At 51.5% G+C, this 22,567-nt stretch overlaps 1 protein-coding gene and 1 pseudogene across 1 annotated transcript in view; both read left to right on the top strand.

The window, feature by feature from the left end:
• The first annotated feature begins 6,125 nt into the window (after positions 1–6,125).
• On the top strand, positions 6,126–10,409 carry LOC111547542 (annotated as a pseudogene).
• A 10,111-nt stretch (positions 10,410–20,520) lies between these two features.
• The window catches only part of PADI1 (peptidyl arginine deiminase 1), a 45,875-nt gene continuing 43,828 nt past the window's right edge, over positions 20,521–22,567 (top strand). Inside the window, exon 1 of the mRNA XM_023219322.2 lies at positions 20,521–21,025. Within this exon, the coding sequence (XP_023075090.2) occupies positions 20,934–21,025 (92 nt within the window). The 5' untranslated portion in view covers positions 20,521–20,933. The remainder of the gene's footprint in view (positions 21,026–22,567) is intronic.

Below are 22,567 nucleotides of genomic sequence, written 5' to 3'. Positions count from 1 at the left end.
AAATCCCATCTCTACTAAAAATACAAAAAATTAGCCAGGCGTGGTGGTGGGTACCTGTAATTCCAGCTACTTGGGAGGCTAAGGCACAAGAATCGCTTGAACCTGGGATGTGGAGTTTGCAGCGAGCTGAGATCATGTCAATGCACTCCAGCTCCCAAGCTGGAGCTTGGGACTTGGTTGCTGACTGGAGCCAGAGACTCATCTCAAAAAACAAAACAAAACAAAAACAAAGGGCAGCCCCCCAAGAAACCCGAATACGGAAGACCTTTCCGACATCCTAACCTGTCCCCACAAGGACAGCTGGAGGGGAAGTGCCGCTCCACATGGCTCCAGTGTTGCAGAGAGCCCTGGCCCGGGATTGGGAGCCAGTGTTGGTGACCTTGGGCAGGTTGCCACCCTTCTCTGCTCCTCACCATTCCCGTCTGTAAAAGGCAGGGGTTGGACCAAGTCATCCCCCAGGTCCCTTCTGGCTCTGACCTTTGGGGATTCCCAGCCCCCTCCCAGCCTTGACTTTCAGAGAAGCTATGGGCTGGCCAGGGTTGCCCCTTGGCAAGTGTTTCCCTTGGCTCACGCAGAAGCTGTGCCCCAGGCTCCCTAGTCCAGACCAATAAGCCAGGCTCATAAACGCCTGGCAGGGCAGCTGATCTCCTTCACATAAAAGTCATTTTCCAAACAGGATTGAGAAAGGCCAGGTCGGGGGCACTGGGGCAGAGTGCCCGGCTGGCTGAGCCTACCCGGGCCAGTTCCCTCTGTCATCTGCCTCTTCTTGGTGCCTCCCTCCCTCCCCCTTGCCCTCTGGAGATAAACCAGGGCACCAGTCCTGCCTCCTGTGTGGCCTTGGTCCTGTCACATCTCCTTCCGAGCCTCAGTTTCCCTATCTGTCAAACAGGGAGGCCCATCCCTGGCTGGCCGCACTCCTGGACTGTGAAGAGGCCTAAGACAGGCAGTGTGTGACAGGCCTTGCCAGGAGTGAGCAGCGTGCTGGTAGGGAAGCAGCGTGTGACAGTGCGTTGCCAGGAGTGAGCAGTGTGCTGGTGAAGAGTGGCTCTTGGCCCCTGGGTGACCCTCCCCATACCCCCCAGCCCGGACCTCTCATCTCAGCTCTGGCCTCCCACCCTGGCCCAGAACCACATGCCCAGAGGGAGCTCTGTGCACATGGGCAGAAGAGGCCTTGTGACTTGGTTGCTGGCTGCATCTGCTGGTTGTGCTGCCTCCCCCATCAGACAAGGAATCAGAGCAGAGGCTTCCTGAGGACCAGAGCTGCATCTCAGCCATCAGACCAGCACCCATGAGGACAGCAGCAGCTTCGTCTCCACCCTCAGAAAGAGGTGGGTCTTGAAGGCAGCAGTGGGTCCTTTCCACCTGCGGGAAGAGCGTCCTGAGGCCTCCTCCATCAAAAGACTCCAGTGCAGGGCTGGGTCTTCCCCATTAGATTAGAAGGTTCTCAAAAGAGAGAGGGGCATTGCCTACCCCTTAACTTTTATATGACGGGAGCTGTGTTTCCCCTATCAGACTAGATGATCTGTGTGTTCAAGGGCTGTGCCTCCCCATCAGATTGGAAGCTTCCAAGCACAGGAGCTGTTCCTCCCTGTTTAGCAAGGAGGCTCCTGAAGGACAGGCATTTTGTCTCCATGCTGTCTGAGGTCTCACTGAGCATGACCTGAGCCTCCTCTTCAGACTGTGGGCTGGACTGTCTCCCTTTAGAGCCAGCACCTGGGAGGCCTGTGCTGGGTGTCTGGGAGAAAGGAGGATGCACGTGAACTGAGGGGAAGTGGGGCAGGAAGCGTGTATTAAGGCAGAAAGATGGCTCAGAACCAGGTGTCCACCCTGCCAGGCTGTGCTGGCACCTCGTGCTCCCAGGGCAGAGGGCCAGGGCAATCAACCTAGGTGATTCACACCTAGGTTGGAGCTGGTTGCTTCTCAGACTCAGCCCAACCCTGGCTGGACTCACTATGGGTTACTTGGGGGGATCCTTGTGGGGACACGGAGGCTGGGGGCACTGAGATGCTGTAGGGGAGAAGGCAGGGGAGGGGCCTCAGGAGATGTAAGCCTCACCTGGTCTCACTGAGTCAGAACTGGACAGGCCCCTGAGCATCAGCTACCCAAGTCCCTCCTTGGAGAGGAGGCAGAAGGTTGCACAGCCGGTCTCCAGGGTCTTAGGACAGGGACCTAGGGATCCTGACTCCTGGCCCAGTACTCCTTCCAAGCTGGTGACACAGCTTGTGTTGTTAGAGAGGCCCCTCCCATATGAGTGGGGAAGAGAGAACCTCCACTTCCATCTAATTGTTAGCACTGAGTCCAGCTAACCCAGGCAGCAGAGCAGGGGTCTTTCTGGGAGCCTTCCTAACCACCGCCATCCTTTCTTCCGGCATCATTCCTCCTCCTTCCCTTTTATTACTCTCCTCTAGCTTTGCAAGCCCATTCCTCTGAAAGTCTCTTGTAAAGGGTCGCTTTACATAAAACTTTTCAAAACTGACCCCCCGGTAAAGACACAAGTAGATTCATGCAACCAGAGGTTGCAGCTACACAGGCTGGCTGTGAGCAGAGAATCTCCTTGAAGTTTCCTGCTTAATATCTGTGTGCGTGTGAACTGAGTTCCACTCCACAATGCACGGTTGCTGCGAGTGGTTGGACAGGTTGTTCTCTGCATACAGAGGAGGAGTCGGGGCTGACTTCCCATCCAAGCGCCTCTTGCCAAGCTTTGTGCCTGGTGTGGGGCTCATCTATCCCAAAGAAGGGGCATGCTTTTTCTTTTCTTTTCTTTTCTTTTTTTTTTTTTTTTTTGAGGCGGAATCTTGCTCTGTCGCCCGGACTGGAGTGCAGTGGCCGGATCTCAGCTCACTGCAAGCTCCGCCTCCCGGGTTTACGCCATTCTCCTGCCTCAGCCTCCCGAGTAGCTGAGACTACAGGCGCCCGCCACCTCGCCCAGCTAGTTTTTGTATTTTTAGTAGAGACGGGGTTTCACGGTGTTAGCCAGGATGGTCTCGATCTCCTGACCTCGTGATCCGCCCGTCTCGGCCTCCCAAAGTGCTTTTTCTTACTTTGCACAAAGATGCCTTAAGGGCCAGCAGAGGCCCCCCCATGACACGGCCAGATTTGTCTTAACATTTTCAAATACTTTTTTTCTCACAAATTGTTGGGTATATTGATGCTGCTGCAGGGAGCTGGGCCATGTTTCTCAGGGGGCTCTGTGGATCTAGATCACGGCTTGAGAAGCTCAAACTGACCCCAGATCACAACCTCCTGCGTGGTAAACGAAGACGATGGGTTGGCTTTATCTGTAAATTAAAATTTGGGCTTTTAAATATCTTGTAGCAGGCCAGGCATGGTGGCTCACGCCTGTAATCACAGCACTTTGGGAGGCTGAAGTAGGTAATTTTTTTTTTTTTTTTTTTTTTTGAGATGGAGTCTCACTCTGTCGCCCGGGCTGGAGTGCAGTGGCCGGATCTCAGCTCACTGCAAGCTCCGCCTCCCGGGTTTAGCCATTCTCCTGCCTCAGCCTCCCGAGTAGCTGGGACTACAGGCGCCCGCTACCTCGTCCGGCTAGTTTTTTGTATTTTTTAGTAGAGACGGGGTTTCACTGTGTTAGCCAGGATGGTCTCGATCTGCTGACCTCGTGATCTGCCCGTCTCGGCCTCCCAAAGTGCTAGGATTACAGGCTTGAGCCACCGCGCCCAGCCTGAAGTAGGTAATTAACTTGAGCTCATGAGTTCAAGACCAGCCTGGGCAACATAGAGAAATCTCGTCTCTACTAAAAATACAAAAATTAGCCAGGTGTGGTGGTGCATACCTGTAGTCCTAGCTACTTGGGAAGCTGAGGTTGGGAGGATAGCTTGAGCCTGGGAGGTGGAGGTTGCAGTGAGCTGAGATCGTGCCACTGAGCTCCAGCATGGGCAATAGAGCCAGACCTTGTCTCATAAATAAAATAAAATAAAAAATAAAATAAAATAAAATAAAAATCTTGTAGTGAATGTTGTTTCTGGAATGCTTTTGACTCTAAGCCTACCAGCTGTACATGTGGTTACTTGACAAAACCTTTTCTGGTTCCTATCCTGGTTTGGGCGTGTTTTCACTATATGGAAAAAAATGTTTAATTGCTTATTGAAGTTCCCATACATAAAGTACATACATTTTAAGTGTATAGCTCAATGTATGTTTACATATAATTACAGCAGTGTAATCACCACTCCGATCAAGATACAGAACATTTCCAACACCCCAGAAAGCTTCTTCATGCCTGCTGCTAGTCAATGCTGCCTCCTCTAAATGTAATTACTTTTCTGACCTCCATCACCATAGGTTAGTTTTGCCTGTTCTTGAACTTCACATAAATGGAAACATGCAGTATTTAGTCTTTTGTGTCTGGATTCTCTTGCACATCAATATGTCTATGGGATTTATTCCGGTTGTTGCATGGAACTGTGGTATGTTCTTTTTCTTTGTTGTATAGTATTTCATTCAATGAAGGTACTGCAAAGTATGTATCCCTCTTTCTATTGATGGACATTTGGGTTATTTCCAATTTGTGGTTATTTAAAGTAAAGTTGCTATGAATGTCCTTATACATATCTTTTGGTGGGAAATGGTCTCATTCTTCTACGGTGTCTAGGAGTGGAATTGCTGGATAATAGGTGTGTTAGTCCGTTTTCACACTGCTATAAAGAACTACTTGAGACTGGGTAATTTATAAAGGAAAGAGGTTTAATTGACTCACAACTCTGCATGGCTGTGGAGGCCTCAAGAAACTTGTAATCATGGTGGAAGAGGAAGTAAGCACCTTCTTCACAAGTCAGCAGGAAAGAGACAGAGAGAGTACAGGGGAAACTGCCACTTTTAAACCATCAGATCTTGTGAGAACTCCCTCACTATCACGAGAAGACTATGGGGGAAACCAACCCTATGCTCCAGTCACCTCCCACCAGATTCTTCCCTTGACATGTGGGGATCACGATTTGATATGAGATTTGGGCAGGGACACATATCACAGGGAAAGTATGTGTTGTGCTCCAACTCTAACAGATACTGCCAACAGTTTTCCAATGTGGTCCTACCAATTTCCTTTCTCACAGGGAGTGTCTGAGAGTTCTATTTTTTCCATACCCACATTGCCAACACTTGGTATTGTGAGACTTTTTAACTTTGGCCATCCTGGTGGTAGTGTGGTACAGTCTCCTTTTTGTTTTCATTTGCATTTCCCTGGTGACTAAAGAAGTCAGGCATCTTTTCCTATGTTTATTGGCCTCTTGGTTTCTTTTACTGTTTTTAAGTGAAGTGCCTGTTCAATTTTTTTTTTCGTTTTTGGGGGAATAGAGTCTCACTTTGTCACCCAGGCTGGAGTGCAGTGGCGCAATCTTGACTCACTGCAACCTCCGCCTCCTGGGTACAAGCCATTCTCCTGCCTCAGCCTCCTCAGTAGCTGGGACTATAGGCGTGCACCACCACATCCGGCTAATTTTTGTATTTTTAGTAGAGACGGGGTTTTGCCATGTTGGCCAGGCTAGTCTCAAGTTCCTGACTTCAGGTGATCCGCCCACCTTGGCCTCCCAAAGTGCTGAGATTACAGACGTGAGCCACCACGCCTGGCGAATTTTTTTTTGCTCATTAAAAAACTCAGGAGGTTTGACTTTTTCATATTTATTTGTAGCTGTTCTTATAAATTCTGGATGTAAGCTCTTTGTCAGATATAAGGATTGTGAGTTACCTCCTCTATTAGCAAATTTAATTGGCTTATTCATCAGCTCATTCCAAGAGCACCAATAATGAATGGGCCAGGCCCTGTGCTGGGTGCCGGGTTATCAGAAAGAGTATGATGTGGCCCTCATTCTTGAAGACAGCTCGACCGTGGTGGAGGAGACAGGCATTTAGAACGAGCAAGAAATAAATGTGGCTATTAAGGGGTCAGCTCCCCTCCCCAAAGTAACTTTTGATTTACTTACAAAAGTTTTCTTAAGATTTCTTCAGAACCCAGGTAAAGTGAAAAGCAAGGGTTTCCCTATGCTTATTTTCTGGGCTGGGTTTTTAAATGCCTTGTAGTGAATGCTGCTTTTAGAAGATTCCTTGACTCCATCAGCTGAATGCGTGCTCATCTGCTGATCCCTCCCTTGGTTTCCACCCTGTTTTGGGGAATGTCAGGCTGGACTCACCAGGATGTGGTCAAATTCTTGGCCCTGGAATCCAGTTCCTGGTGCTCAGTGCAGGTAAGTCAGATCCAGCCAGGAGGGCAGAGGCTTTGCTGGGGAGTGGGGGTGGGGCCAGGCTGGTGAATTCTCTGGAAAGCTGGGTCCAGTTTAGAAATCTTCACCTCTCCTGGGAAAACTTGCCATGTCAGGCACAGCCAGACTTCCCCTCCCACTCCTCAGGCTGCCAGCCCTGATGGGGACTCAGGGGGGCTGTGAGTGGCATGGGGACAGAGGCCAACACATTGGACTGAAGGGGCCACACTGAGGCCACAGAGGGTGGGCATGCATGAAAGCCAGGCCCAGGACATGAAAGAAGCCCACGGCCAATCAGTGCATGAATGATAGGGGGCACCTTGGCAGGCTCGGGGGCATCGTGTCCTGGAGTCTGAGAACAGGCACAAAACGGCAGTGCACAGGGCACCGGGCAGTATTCTAGCCTGGGCCCTGTTCCTAGCTCACCCGGTACCACCCAGCTTCCTTCTCAGTTCTCTGCTCTAGTGGCCCATGTGTCATTAAGGGCCCAACAGCTCTGACATTGTCTGTAGCTTATCTAGGAAGGAGGTACTGTGAACACCTGGGAGCAGGTAGGAGATGGGGCTGGCCCAGAGTGACCACAGGGAAACAAGAGGTGTGCTGGACACAGAGGCCTGACACCCAGTCCCTTCTTCACTCTGCTGCTCCACTGTCACCTCCCGGGAAGGCTCCCGACCACGGCTGGACCCAGAGCCTAGTCCTGGGGGGGGAGGGGCTTCTCTATGTTCATCATCTGAGACACCAAAATAGATGCCCCTTTATCAACTAACATGGACCCCAAGGTTAAGGAAATGAAAGTTACCTACAGGCAGAAGGTTCAAGGCCTGGTTGGCATGGCAACTCCCTAAATTCCTACCACTGCAAGAATAACCACACCTGGCCGGGCGTGATGGCTCATGCCTGTAATCCTAGCACTTTGGGAGACTAAGGCGGGTGGATCACTTGCAGTCAGGAGTTCGAGACCAGCCCGTCTTTACTGAAAATACAAAAATTAGCTGGGTGGTGGTGGTGCACGCCTGTCATCCCAGCTGCTCGGGAGGCTGAGGCAGGAGAATTGCTTGAACCTGGGAGGTGGAGTTTGCAGTGAGCCAAGATTTCGCCACTGCACTCCAGCCTGGGTAACAGAGTGAGTAAGACTCCATCTCAAAAATAACCACACCCTTGCTAAACTCCCAATAATAAGAGCTGTCAGGCAAATAGTCTCATCCTTCCTGACTTGGATTTACAACCCAGACCACTATAGCTCTGACCAGATGGAGGAACTGCCTTACAAACGTCTTCTTCTTCTCCTCCTCCTTCTCCTACTTCTCCTCCTCCTCCTTCTCCTTCCTCTTCCTCGTTTCCTCTTCTCCTTCCGTTTCTTCTTCTTCTTCCTCTCCTCCTCTTCCTCCTTTGTCTTCGTCTTCTTCTTCCTTTTTTTTTGGAGACAGGTTCTCACTCTGTTGCCCAAGCTGCTGTTCAGTGACGTGAACACGGCTCACTGCATCCAGGACCTTCCAGGCTCACGTTATCCTTACACCTCGGCCTCCCAAGTAGCTGGGATTATAAGCATGCACCACCATGCCTGGGTAATTTTTTTTTGTGTTTTTTGTAGAGATGGGGTTTCACCATGTTGCTCAGGCTGGTCTCAAACTCTAAGAAATCCACCCGCCTTGGCCTCCCAAAGTGCTGGGATTACAGGCATGAGCCATTGCGCCTAGCCTCAAACATCCTCTTCTGATATGCAGCTGCAGTCCTTAAGCCATTTCAGCAGCTTATAGAGTCCGCAAACAAAATGTCTTTGTGTCCTACACCTTTTGCTGTAAAGAGCCAAATTCCACCTCATTTTAGTACTAGAACCCTAGCCCAAAGTGAACGTGGGGTGTGCCTGCTTGCATACGCTCCCCTCCCTTCCTAAATATGGATAGCCGTTACCCCAAACCTGCTGAATATATTGTCTCTTCCTGGTATGTAAATTCATACTACTAGTAAATCTCCTTTCTGCTATTTAGCCATCCTGGTGGTCTTTTGGGCAACATGCTTGTCTGGGAAGAGCTGTCTTGTAATCTCTGCATCTGCATCAGACTCTGCCAGACACTGCCAGCCCCAGATTGGGAGTTCTGAGAGGACGTGGGGCTGCATTCCACGCCAGCAGCAGGGTGGTCCCACGCCAGCAGCAGCATGCCAGGGTGGGGACACGTGAGGGTGTATAGTGCAGCCCTGAGCAGCCTCAGGCAGACTCCCTGCATTCTTGTTCCCAAACCCCTCCCTCCCTGGGTCAGGAGGCTGGGGTGGGAGGCCAGGTAGATCACAGCATCCATGCCGAGATGCTCCCTGACCCCCAGGAGCCAGAAGTGCTGTCTCCTGAAAGTTCTGGAAACCCGGGATCAGCCTACGAGGCACCAGGGCCACCTTGGAGAGTGGAAATGAGGACCCCAGGTCCCAGAGGGCATGAAGGCAAGGTGAAGTTCAGGAGAGGTTGAGCCTAAGGACCCTCAGAGGCCATCACGCTACCCCCTCCACCCAAATGATGCAGACAGGAAAACCATGACCTAGACTGGACCACCATGGCCCAAGAGGATCTCTGACTTGTCTTGTCCCCCAGCCAGGAAGGGTCCCCCTCTTCCCCACCTGCTGTATCCCAGGACACAGGGCATATACGTGGAGGAGGAAGGGCTGCAGGGCGAGGCGGCCCACACTTTGGCTCAGGACAGGGGTGGGACCAGGACACACAGGAAAAGAGTCTGGGGTCCTGGTAATGGCAGGAGCATGAGCTCAGGGTCGGGCGGCTGGCCTGGATGACCTGTGGGACTCTCTTCTTCTCTGAGCCATGCTTTGCTCACCTGTCCCTTCCTTGTGGGATGCAAGAGGCCACAGCGAGCAAAGGTGTGTGCCAACAGCTGCCACTCAATGTGAGTCAGCCTGCTGGCCTTCCCTCCCTTTCTCCAGGGGGCCTCAGTCTTTGGGGGGAGCCTGAGGACACGCTTCGCTGATGTCACTGTGGTGGGTGTACAAATGTGTACAAATGGCCACCCTGGTGCTTGTCGGTTCTACACGGGTGTCCAGGCTGAAGAGCAAGGTGTGGGGAGATGGAGATGCCACTGACAGGGTCCTGGTTCCTAGAAGAGAGGGCGAGTTTGGGTGGTCCCAGAGGCGCCCTTCCCAGAAAAGAGAGTGGGAGGCAGGAGGTGGGCATGGAGAATGGGGAGGGGGCGTTGACAGTTTCTAGAGTGTTGGCCACTGCCCGTCTGATAAGTCCTGGAGCCTCATTACCAAAGACTTAATGAGATTCGCTTAGTTTTCTTAGGAGCCAGGCAAGGTGCCAGGGGAACCGGCTTCCAGCCCCAGGCTCTGCAGCTGGCTGCTGTGTGACCCAGAGCCAGGCACCACCCCTCTCTGGGCCTCAGTCTCCTTATCCATGACCTTCCTGCCTGCACCCTAACATTCAGTGTCATTGGCTGAGTTACCTGATGGCTCCCAGCCTCGGTTTCCTCATCTGCACATTAGGGATAAATACAGCCATCCACCTGGGAGGTGTCAAGGGGGCGTGGCCCCAGCACCCAGCCATGCACAAGTTCAGTGATCATTACCTGTCTCCCCCAGCCCTGCCTGAGTGCCGGGAGCAGCAGGCTTGGGAAAGGGGAGCCCGCAGGGAAGCAGAAAGTGGAGAGGGAGCACGTGGGCTCTGGGGCCCCAGGGTTCCTGGGCTCTGTTCTGCCTGCCTGGGAGCTGTCTCCTGCTCTCCTTCGCAGGGTCTCTGTCTTTCTTTGTTCTGTTCCTCCCTCTGTCTTTCAGTTTGTCCTTCTCCATCTCAGTCTCTGGTTGTCTCAGTCTCTCTTTGCACCTCACTGTCTCTGCCTTTCTCTGCATCTCTCTTCCTTTGCCAGGTTCTCTCTCTCTTTTGTCCCTGTTTTGGGCTTTCTCTGTCTCTGTCTCTCTGTTTTCAGTCTGCTTCTTTCTGTTTCCGTTCATTTCTCTGTATGCCTTTGTCCCCTGCACTCCTGTTCTCCTCCCATGCTGTCCTCTCCAGGGGCCCCTCTGGCTTCACTGAGCCACGCCCAGGCTGGGGTGCGAAGCAGCAGGAGCTCTCCCGTCAGATGACGCTGAGTGCCCCAGTCAGGGCCATGGGGGCCACACTAAGAGTTCTGCTGAGGGGCAGCTGAATCCTTTTCCCAGGGAATGTGCGGGCTACTGGCCAGCTGTGGGATGGGCAGCTGAGAGCTCTCATACCACTGCAAATCTAGATGTTTTTCACTGACATCAGCTTCCTGGTCCCCCTGAGCCAAAGGCCTAGCAGGTCCCTTTCTGTGTCCTTTTGGAATGTGCAGTCCTACTTACCAGAGTAACAAGGGGAATAGAGTTGAAACAGGTAATTTCCCAGCCCAGGAGCCTGTGGGGGCTGCTTAGAGAACAGCACATTCCCTGGGAGCCAGAGCCATCTGGGAGGGCTTCCTGGAGGAGGTAGATCACGAGGGATCAGGATGTGGACTAATATGTACTGAGTGCCTGGTGGTGCTTTATAAATACCAGCAGATTGGGAGATAAGCACAGCCACCTCCCTGGGAGGTGTCAAGGGGCATGTATTGTAAAGGCCCAGACTGGTGAAGCATCTACCATGGTCACCCAGATAGTGAGTGGTAGCCTTGGGTGGGGCCTGCCACTGTCCCCACGCTCTGTCCACTACAGGTGTGGCTTGCTCCACTTGTAACCATTGTTTCTTCCCCTCCACCCCCGGTGCCACTTCCTCTCTCCCTGGTTGTAGGGGAAAGAACATGGGCTGTGTGGCCTTGGGCCAATTGCTTACCCTCTCTGGGCCTTCTTACTGGTGACAAACAGACTGGTGACTTTCTTAGAGGATCTATGCAACCTCAGGCTGCTGCACCAGGGTTACAGGGTCTTCTGGAGGGGAATAGATGAGCAGATAGGCTTTGACACCTGCTTGCTTTGTCCTGAGTGTCTACTATTTCATCTGCGTTAAATGCAAAGCCCATGGGACTTGTGAGTTATCTCTAAGCTTTCTCCTTTCCTGACTTTCTGGGAGTGTGTGTACCCCCATTCCCTCACCCCAGCCATCAGGGCCCTTTCTGAGATGGGCCTCTTTCCTAGCTCTGGGCTAGACCCCAACCCTGGCCCTTTCCAAGGCCGGCAGGAACTGGAAGTTCTGTGCTCATGCCCTGGGAGGCTCCAGGCTCTAAGGGGTGCTGGAATGATGGAGTTGGGTGGCCAGTGCTCAGAGGACCTTAATGGTGTGGGGACAGCTGGAAACTGGGTGTTTCCTGAACCCTGTTGCCACCAGGCCTCTGTCCAGGAGGGCTGCTGGGGGCCAAGGGACCAGACACCAGACAATGACATCTTTGGCAGGGCTGAAGTTGGGGTGTGTGACACAATGGGAGGGGCTGAGGCTGGCAGTCCCTGCAGCCTATAAACACCAGCAACCCATGAAGGGACACAGGCACCCTCTGGCCTCATCCTCCTAGGAGCCAGTTGGATGTAGCAACTAAAATACAAGCTCCGAAGTTCCATGGACTCGGGTTGCTTCTCTGCTTCCATCCTAATTAGCAAGAGACCTTGGCCACATTGCTTAATCTCTGACACTAGATTTTCCCCCTCTGCAAAGCAGGGACAATAGCAGTGCTCCCCTCCCGGGTCTGTTGCAAGGATTAAGGATGATGTCTGCAAAGTGCTTAGTCAGAGCCGGCATACCATAAGTGCTCAATAAGTGCTGGCTCCCATTGTTAGTATCCCTTCCCTCCCTTTATCATGGTGGAATAACCAACTCCCTGGTAACAACACGTTCACACTTCCACTCTCACCTATAAAGCAGGCTGCGACCAGCTCCTCTTCATCTGTTCATTACCTGGCCCATGCTCGGGGCCCAAGAAATGTCTGCTGAATAAACGAGTGATTTTGGGAAAGGTGCTGGGCCCTTCTGTCCCGTGAAGGTCTTGTGAGACAGTGTCTCGCCAGCAACCTGGATTGTGAGAACCACAGCGGATGGGCCAGATCTAGATGGAGAGTCTCCATTGGGCAGAGCTGCCCCTGTGAAAGAAAAAGAAGAGTTTTTCAAGAAAGCGTGGCAAGGGGACCAAGAATCCAAGTTTCTAACTCTGGGGCCGGTTTTCTGTCTTTTACCGCAGTTTGCCTCTCCCTGGCTGTGTGGTTTATGGCAAGTCACTCTCTGCCTCTGTCTCCACATGTTCAAGGAGGCAGCCGGTCCAAGGGGCCTTCACTGAAGAGGCTGCCGATATGTGAGCCCTGCACTGGGGATACCCTACAGAGGTGCTGTCCCCCACCCCCTTTCCAGATATGAGTGTCCCCTAGCTCTTAGTGAATCAGTGGAAGGTGCTGGACCTGGGCTGATTCTCACAGTGGGACTTCAACTCTAGCCCCAGGTTGGCTGACTTTAGATGACTTTGGGCCCTGCTCTGGCAGCTGCAAGGACGAGCCAATGTTCTGGAGGGAAACCCCACATTCCCTGGGACTATTCAAACAAAGGTTTGGTTAAAACAAAGAATTCTCATGGAGAAGAGTCTGAAGGACCCAAAACACGTACTTCTTTTTTTTTTTTTTTTTTGAGACGGGGTCTTGCTCTGTCGCCCAGGCTGGAGTGCAGTGGCACCATCTCAGCTCACTGCAAGCTCCACCTCCCCAGTTCATGCCATTCTCCTGCCTCAGCTTCCCGAGTAGCTGGGACTACAGGTGCCTGCCACCACACCCGGCTAATTTTTTGTATTTTTAGTAGCGACGGGGTTTCACCGTGTTAGCCAGGATAGTCTCGATCTCCTGACCTCATGATCGGCCCGCCTCAGCCTACCAAAGTGCTGGGATTACAGGCATGAGCCACTGCGCCCGGCCCAAAACACCTATTTCTAATAGACATCCCATCCCAAAATAAACCCGTGGATCAAACCAGACCCAAATATAAGGATGCTGTGAACCAGATGGTTCAATATTCCACACTGGCCCCATCCATCAAACCCCACCCAGGGTGGGAAGGGATGGATTTCCCTCAGTTCTCAGGGCCTAGAAGAGCAGGGCTTTTTTCCCTCAACTGGTTGAGTCTTACTTTGTGAACACTATGATTCCTAAAACCAGTTATATTTTCTTTTTCTCCTGGGCCACCAGGGAACTCACGGTGAAATCTACCAACTCGAGAGGATGTGCAGACCTGTCTTTTTCTTTCTTTCCTCATTATTTGACTAAATTTCCTCACTTGAAAAAAAAAAAACTTCACCTTATTCAGGGTATACTTTATGGGCAGTCTTAATTTTTTTAAATTAGGATGTGGGATGTAAATGTATAAAAGAAGTGGAAATGCTGAGTCTTCCTGTGGAGTAGGTGCTGGAGGGGAAAAGGTGGAGTTAGGGGAGGGAAGGGGAGGGCAGGAAGGTTGGTGATGGGCAGAGATTCACAGAGACTCCCAGATCAGGGAGCAATCCCCCAGTGGCGGCAGCAGGAATGCCCGGAGGAATTTTGATCAGGACAGAGGTTGGGCACGAAGTGAAAAGAGGCCCCTCAGAGGCTGGTCTCAGAGGCCTTGAATGCCACACAAAGTGTCTATGTCTTGAGCATCAAGCATACGCCAGGCACCTTTTACATATGTTATTTCTTACTTCTAAATTATTCCAGATTTTAAGCCGGGTGCAGTGGCTCACACCTGTAATCTCAGCACTTTGGGAGGCCGAGGCAGGCGGATCACCTGAGGTCAGGAGTTCCAGACCAGCCTGGCTAACACAGCGAAACCCTGTCTCTACTAAAAGTACAAAAATTGCCTGGGCGTGGTGGTACGTGCTTGTAATCCTAGCTACATGGAAGGCTCAGGCAGGAGGATTGCTTGAATCTGAGTGGCAGAGGTTGTAGTGAGCCGAGATTGTGCTACTGCACTCCAGCCTGGACTACAAAGTGAGATTCCATCTCAAAATAATAAATAAATAAATAAATAAATTCAAATTTTACCATTTAGGAGACTGAGCCTCGGAGAAGTTAAATCACTTGCCCAGAGCCCTGAAATTGGAGAAGCAGCTGCGCCCAGATTGGAACCCTAGATGGTAGGGCCCCTTAGTCCTTCTCTATCTTGGGGGGATCCAGGAAAGGCTTTTCAGCAGGGGAATGATGCAATCAGATACACCTATCAGAGGGAACATGACGGCTTGTGGCAAGGAATGCAGTAAGCCTGGGGCCAGGGAGACCAGGAGCTGCTGAGGTCTCAGCTGAGAGATGGTGGCTGGAACCAGGATGGTGATGGTGGAGGTGAGGATGGGGGCAAAGAGGAAGGGAAGGGTCAAGAGATGTTTGGGAGGTAGAGCTGACGGTTAGGAGGTGTGAAGGAGTGGGAGGGGAGGTTGCCTGGGCTGGCTTGGGCGACTAGGGTGGAGGTGGCGCCATTTACTGAGATGGGAAAAGTCAGCTGGGGGCAGGGAAGGGGCTGATGTGCCTGAAGGCTGCTGAGTTGGCCACCTGTGGGGATGACTTGCCTGGTCACAGCCCCCTGAGGGCAGAGGACACAAGCCTGCTCAGCTGGAGCTGTGCCGTGTCCCGCCCTGCCCCATGAATGGTGTCATTAACACTGCTTGCTGATGCTGGCGCACGGAGCCCGGGATGTCCCCAGACCCAAGGAGGGAGTTGGTAATTCCTGCAGGTCCGCGGTGCCCAGCAAAGCCTGGTCTGGATTTTGGGTGCTGAGGGGCAATGTGAATTGAGTTGGGTGACTTATGGTCCTCACCACTTCCTGCCATTAGAGCCTCCGGTCCACCCTCTGGCCCTGTAGGAATCAGTGGGTACCCTATTTTCTCACAATAGCCAAGTCAGAACCCCCAAGGTTTCTCCCCCATTCACCAGAAGGTCCGGGATCCTGCCCTGGGTGCCAGGAGCACAGGAAGGGGCTGGGTCAACATAGGGAGCTGAGCAGACTCAGCAGATGTCCAGGACTCTGACTTCTGGAACGGTGCCTGCATATAAAAAGTGCCTCATAGATGTTTGTTGAATGAATGAAGACTTTGGATCCAAATCTGGCTTCTTGTGACTTTACTGTGTCACCCTGGGTGAGTCACTGCTTCTCTCCGTGCTGTGGTTTACCCAGCTGGAAGTGAAGGGACTGGATTGATAGTTTCGGGGACCCTTCCAGCTTGAAGTTGGAGGATCCTGGAGAACAAGTGGAACTGTCCCTGTGGTACCCTGAGGGTGCTGGGAGGGGAGAATGGCCTCAGACAGGGGGTTACAAGAACTGGGCTCTGCTGATCCTCCCTACCTTCCTCCATGGGGTCCTAGGTAAGCTCAGGCACAGCAGGCAGCGTGTGTGTGTGTGTGTGTGTGTGTGTCTTAGGGAGAGGTCTCCCAGACCAGAAGAGCCCACAGCTAGTGTCAGCAACACAAGAGTAGCCCCAGAACCTACCCTGATTGGTCCCAAGGTCTGAGGCAGGCAATTTCCATGCCCTGATGGTGCCAAGGCTCCCTGGGGCCCACATTGCTTACCCTCAAGGGTATCAAATGACTTCCCCAGCCAGAGTTATTCCCTCCACCCCTCTCCTTACCCACCAACACACAATAACCAATGCTAGGGGCCCAAACTCATGGCCCAAGGGCTGGGTCTGGCCTACCGGTGGGTTTTTTTTGACCTCAGTATTCTGTTCCTGAGAAACACTGACTTAACGTTTCTCATTAACCCAGCAGGCTCTGTTCCCTCTGCAGCAGTGACCACCCCTCCCTATTGTCTCCCAGCTGGTAACGTCACACATTTATATTATCTGCCTGCCCCCCGAAGGTGTCTGAGTTTGGAAACTCTGATCTAGCTTAACAACCATTTTGTAGATACGGAGACTGGGGAGTTGTGGGGGGTGATCCTAGTGTTTCTGGATGAATGAGGTCAGGCTGCTTGTTCTTGTGGTCCAATAAGGAGATACAGACAGATTGAGAAAGAAGGGAGTTTATTTCTGCAACCGGTTACAGGGAGAAGGTCGGAGTAACTCACCAGACCAACTTGAAAGTACAAGTTTTTCTCCAGTGTTGTATACATTCTAAGCTGTATGCCTACGTGTGGGAGTACACCTTACCAGCGAGTAGGTCTGTTTCATTCCATCTTTATCTAATCTTTAGGGTCTAGGGTCTGGGAAGCTTTTTCTAGAGCCTTGGAAAGTTTCTTAATCTTTTTTTTTTTGAGACAGAGCCTCATTCTGTTGCCCAGGCTGGAGTACAGTGACATGATCTCAGCTGACTGCTACCTCTGCCCCTGGGTTCCACCAATTCTGGTGTCTCAGCCTCCTGAGTAGCTGGGACTACAGGTGCACACCACCACATCTGGCTATTTTTTTAGTAGAGATGGGGTTTCGCCATGTTGCCCAGGCTGGTCTGGAACTCCTAGCTTCAAGTGATCCATGCACCTCAGCCTCCCAAAGTGCTGGGATTACAGGCATGAGCCACTGCACCCAGCAGAAAGTTTCTTAATCCTAAATGGGCCCTGGTATGAGGTGTATGTGTAAGAATACTTTCATTATTTCATCAGACTTTCGGGTCTGAGAAAACCCAGGTGCGGTCTTAACGGGTTTGTTTTCACATTCCAGCCCTCATACTCGGACACCATTTTCTTCAGTTCTCTAATGTTTAACTTATACATTCATCAGAATGAGAGGAAAGGGCTGTCTCTGTGTGTGTGAGACAGAGAGTGGCTGCTCTGGCTGCTAATGGAAACCCGGCTTGCCACACTAGGTTCATGGAATCTTAGTCCGTAACACCTGTTTTCCTGGGCTCTGTATCCGTGGAGTAAACTTAGAACTTGCCTTGGTGCCTTTAGGTGTAATGTACTTTGCAGATCAATAACATTTGCAATAGGAAAGATTATTTCAAAAAAGACCTTCAAAATCAATAGTAACCAAATAAATGTTTATGTCATTATCACTAAGGTCTCATTTCCAGATCTCTGCTCCAATATCATTTCTTCAGATTGGCCTTCTCTGATCACTTGACTTAAAACAGCACCCCATCCCCTTCTCTCTTCTATTTTATTTGTCCGAATCACTTCCTGATATCACAGTTTCTATCCCACCAGCTTTCTACCTGCCTGCCCTCCGGGATGCCCCATGAGGACAGGGGCTTGGTCTATTTTATTCACTGTGGTATCCCCAAGGCCAGACTGATGTCTGGCACATTTTAGGTGCTCAAAAAAAAAAAATTGTTAAGAAGAGGGAAAATGAGGCCCTGGCCATTGTAGCCCCAGCACCAGACACCTTCCCTATAGCGGTTTCTTGGGTTGTTCCAGGGGCTTCCTGGGGTCATCTTAGAGTTCCCTAGTCATTGGGCAGCTGGCAGGCCTCTACCCTGCATGGGGCCCCGTTTCAGGCCAAGTGGGGCCGGCCTCCCAGCTTTATGTCCTCCCCCAGAGGAGAAGGGGGCAGTGATGTCACAGAGGTCTGCCACCCTCGCTCCTCCCCAGTCTGACCGATCAAGGCTGAAATCCCAAGTTCAAAGCGACCACAGCATGGGTGTGCAGGTTGTGGTGTTTGTGGGCTGTAGGCAGGGCAGGGACCCAGGCGGGTCATGGTGTCTTAAAAGAATGTTCTTTGAGCTGGAAGAATGAAAAAGGGAGGCGGGGAAGGAATAGCAGAGGGTGGGGAGAGAAGCCAAAAGGAGGAAACGCATCTTATTTTTCCTCCAAGAGAGAATAATGAGGGTGACTTCATTTTTTTTTTCAACAGTAAAAATGTTGTTTGCTCATAAAAGTGATTCAAACAATACACAAAAGCATGGGGAAGAAATAACCTGATATTCTGCCTCCCAGGGATCTAGTCAACAATCAGCCCACCAGGGTCAGATGGCCTGGGCTCAAATCCCGACGGGACCAACTTCCAACCGTTGACTTGCGAGGGTCCTCAACTTCTCTGTGCCTCAGTTTCTTTCGCTGTAAAATAGAGATGTGCCAGTCCTCCTCTCCTCCTCCCTGCATACCCTCTGCTCTTCCCTCCTTGCCCCCTTTCTCTTTCTTCTATCTCAAAGAACATTCTTTTTTTTTTTTTTTTCCGAGACAGAGTCTTGCTCTGTTGCCCAGGCTGGAGTGCAATGGTGCAATCTTGGCTCACTGTAACCTCCACCTCCCAGGTTCAAGCAATTCTCCTGCCTCAGCCTCCCGAGTAGCTGGGATTACAGGTGCCCGCTACCACATCCGGCTAATTTTTGTATTCTTAGTAAAGATGGGGTTTCACCATGTTGGCCAGGCTGGTCTCAAACTCTTGACTCATGATCCACCCGCCTCGGCCTCCCAAAGTGCTGGGATTGCAAGCATGAACCACTGCGCCCGGCCCAAAGAACATTCTTTTAAGACACCATGACCTACCTGGGCCCTTGCCCTGCCCACAACTGGCCAAGGGCACATCCTGCCCATCCATGTACAGGGATTCCAGGCTTGATTGATACCTGCCACCCAGTATTATTGTGAGGATTAGGTAAATGAATACATAGAAAGGTCTTAAAACAGTGGCACATGGTAAGGGCCATAGATGTGTATGCATCATCATTATTGTTGTCATCATCACCATCATCATCATCATCTTTTTAGACAGCTCTTTATGCACCAGCCTGCCTTTCTTCCTCCCTCCCTTTTTCCTATCGTTCACCTATCCATCTATCTGTCCATCCATCCATCCATCCATCCATCCATCCATCCATCCATCCATTTAATCTTCTGTAATGGGAACACACCCATGTGTTCTGCAGGAACCTGCTTTTTCCACTCTGCATTCCATTCCATATGAAATGGACACGATTATGTCAATAAATGCCATTAAACAAAGTGACTGAGGTCCTGGTAAATTGGGGTTTGGGGTTTGGGTGATGGAAAGCCATCCCTAAACACCTGTTTCCCTGAGTTCTGTATCCATGGGGTAAAATTAGACTTTGTCTTGGTGCCTTTAGGTGTAATGAATTTGCAGATCAATAATATTTGCAATAAGAAAGATTATTTCAAAAAGATCTTCAAAATCAAAAGTAACCAAAAAAATGTTTAGGCCATTTTAACATTTCCTGTCTCCCTAATCAGGCTGGGGTTCCTGCAGGCAGGGGCTGTGTGTCCCCCACATCTTCCATCAGACGGATAACTCTTCAGGCAAGGCTATTTCTCCTCTGTCTCTCTCTTTCTTGCTCTTTGCTGCCCTCCCACCCCAGCCCTGTGGACACCAGAGTTCTGGTTTGTGTGCCCCCTTTTCCACTCTGTATAACAGCCCCCTGGAAGGAGAGGACCACATTACTGAGGAGGGGTGTCCTGTGATTCCAGAGGGAACGGCTCTTCTCATCACCCCTGATGCCCGATATGAAGGGAACATGTCACCTGCAATTCACCACCTCTACCCCAGGCTCTAACAGACATCTCATGTTGAATGAGTCCAACAGAGAATGGCCAAGCTCCCTGCCCAGCTTTCCTTCCTGCAGTCTTCCCCATCTCTCTGATGACAACTCCATCCTTCTAGTTGCTCAGGTCCCACATACTCCAGTGATCCTTGACCACTCTCTCTCTCACACCCACATCCAACTCATCAGCAAACCTCATCATCTCTACCTTCAAGATACATTTGGGATCCAACCACTTCCCACCACCTTCCCTGTTACCCTGGGACCAAGTCACGCCATCCCTCACTTGAATAATGGGAAGAACCTCAGTGTGCACCATCTAATGTCATACACACTTTACTCATTTAACTTCACCTATGGTCTGTCTCCCCCAGAATATAAATGTCATCAGAACAGGAATCATGGTCTCTTTTGTTCATAGTTGTATCCTCACCACCTAAATGAGTGCCTAACACATAAAAGACGACTAACAAACACTTGTCAAATTAACAAATGAAGTTCTGCAAAGAGCCTCAGAACAGGCTGAAGCTTGCTGTGCTGAGCTGAAAGAAGAGGGAATTTTCAGAAATGAGTCCATGCTCCCAGTCATTGCTCTGAGCTCTTTTTCAAGTTCCCTCCTCTCTGGCTCCCCAAACTTGCCTGGGGTGGCTTCTGCTGTCTGTGCAGTCTGGGCACAAGGGCCTTCCCTCACCTGGTGGGGGTGGTATCGTGTGGTGAGACGGGTGAACCTGCGTGGAAGTTCTAACTCTACCACTTACTAGCAGTGAGGCCCGCGGCCATGATTCTCCTACCTGCAAAATGAGAATACAAGTCATAGTTGTTAGCATTTTAGTGAACACCAAGAGCCAGGAGCTGTGCTAATCTTCTTACATATAACTCATGTCTTTCCCACATCAACACAGTGGGACAGGTACTACTGTTATAGCTGCCAACTTACACATGAGGCAGCTGAGTCACCGAGAGGTTAAAAGATTTGATAAGGATCACAGGTGGTTAGAGGCAGAGCCCGCACATAGTCAGTCCTCAGAAACACTGACATCATTGCAACAGGAGTTCAGGCACAAGGAGTCTTTGGAGGGGAGGACGGGGGTGCTGGGGAGCTCTGGAGGGTCTCCTGTTGGCAGCTGAGCCCTGCTCCACCCGGGGTCACCAGCTGAAGCTCCCCTTCCCCATCTCCCAGAGAGGCCATGGGCACCCTGACCTCCTGGATTGACAGTCCTGAATGAGGAGGGTGTGGAGCCAGGAGGTGGAGACCAGGCTCAGGCAAGCTAATCAGGTCACAGGGTGAAATTAAAAGGGAGGAGGAGGCACCAACCCGTCAGAACTCACACTTCTTCCTGGCAAAGAAGCGCCCAGGACGGGAGCTGGGGATCCGGAGCTGTTTTAGGAGGCTGGGAGCCAGGTGACAGGATGGCCCCAAAGAGAGCTGCGCAGCTGTCCCTGAAGATGCCTACCCATGCTGTGTGTGTGGTGGGAGTCGTGGCACACGTGGACGTTCGCAGGTAAGAGCTGGGAGGCACTCACCTGGCTGCAGAGAGCTGATTTAGAATGGAGGTCAATGCGGTGGGTGCCTGATAGACAAGTCAGGCACATTGGAGAGGATGCTGGCAGGAGATAGCAGAGAAGGTGGAGTTGGCTATGGAGCCGGGGAGGAAGGAACTAGGGTCTGGTCAGGTCCTCCTTGGGGCCCCAGCTTCTGGGCACTGGGCTCAGGACATTGGCCTCAAGCCCCTGGATAAGAGTCCGGCCTTAGAATTCTAACTCTGAGCCCTGGGGTCAGGATTTGGGATCTGGGCCCTGAATTCTGACACCTAGGTAGAATTTGTGTGGAACATCAGATGGCTCAAGACGGGGAAGAGAACCGGTCCCCCCATCCCTCAACTTCTTGCCAAGCCCCCATCTCTCTGAGGCGAAGGGACATGTGTGGTAGCTTGATCCTTGGAGGTCAGCCAGGGGTAACTAGACAGTTAGGAGTGGTTAGGAAATATTCGGTGAATTAATATGAGGAGAGAACCTGGAGCAAGAAGGCTGGGGATCGTGTTTGCTGTGACATGATGGTGATCACAGTGATTATGGTAATGAACAGTGATGATGGCGATGATGGCAGTGATGGTGGCAATAATGACATCTGAGGAGGCAGCAGTAGCATTTGCTTCTCCTGTTGACCCAAATCTTTCCTGTGCTGGCTCTGTCCGGATGGGGACTCGGAGACTAGTTTCCCTACCTGACCACTAAGGGAATTGGATTTGGTGGTCTCTGGCGGCACTTCCAACTCTGACAGGCTGTCTATGGATTCCGTCCCTGCTGGACCAGGTGGGGTTGAACCCCTTGCAGATATGGGGCTCATGGTGGGAGTCTCCCTCAAAGAGGGGCTGGGGGCTGGGGTCTGTTACTGGGTGGGATCTGAGCTCCTATCTCCCTCTTGGGACTCAGCCCCTGTACCTGCTGGTCTGGCTAAGGTATGCAAGACCCAGCTGCCCACCTGGCCTCCAGTGATCCTCTGCCCGAGAAGCCCTTCCTGCTTCTCTGTTGGCCAGTGGTCTGAGACCCCAGTGGCAGGGCTAGGGAGGAGAACCAGGAGCCATGGAAACCAAACTTTGACTTTAAGTTGCTGCTGGGAGCCCTGGTGTGGGGGGCTGGGTCTCTCGGGTCTAGGTGGCCAGCAGAGAGCCCATTGTCTCCTGCCCTGTTAACATAGGCTTGCCAGATTTAGCAAATAAAAATATAGGATGCCGCCGAGCGCGGTGGCTCAAGCCTGTAATCCCAGCACTTTGGGAGGCCGAGACGGGCGGATCACGAGGTCAGGAGATCGAAACCATCCTGGCTAACACGGTGAAACCCCGTCTCTACTAAAAATACAAAAAAAAAAAAAAAACTAGCCGGGCGAGGTGGCGGGCGCCTGTAGTCCCAGCTACTCCGGAGGCTGAGGCAGGAGAATGGCATAAACCTGGGAGGCGGAGCTTGCAGTGAGCTGAGATCCGGCCACTGCACTCCAGCCCAGGCGACAGAGCAAGACTCTGTCTCAAAAAAAAAAAAAAAAAAAA

The sequence above is a fragment of the Piliocolobus tephrosceles genome, chromosome 1, assembly GCF_002776525.5.
Source record: "Piliocolobus tephrosceles isolate RC106 chromosome 1, ASM277652v3, whole genome shotgun sequence".
NCBI lineage: Eukaryota > Metazoa > Chordata > Mammalia > Primates > Cercopithecidae > Piliocolobus > Piliocolobus tephrosceles.
The sequence above is the reverse complement of the archived record's forward strand: the minus strand, read 5'-3'. Positions and strand labels throughout refer to the sequence as shown.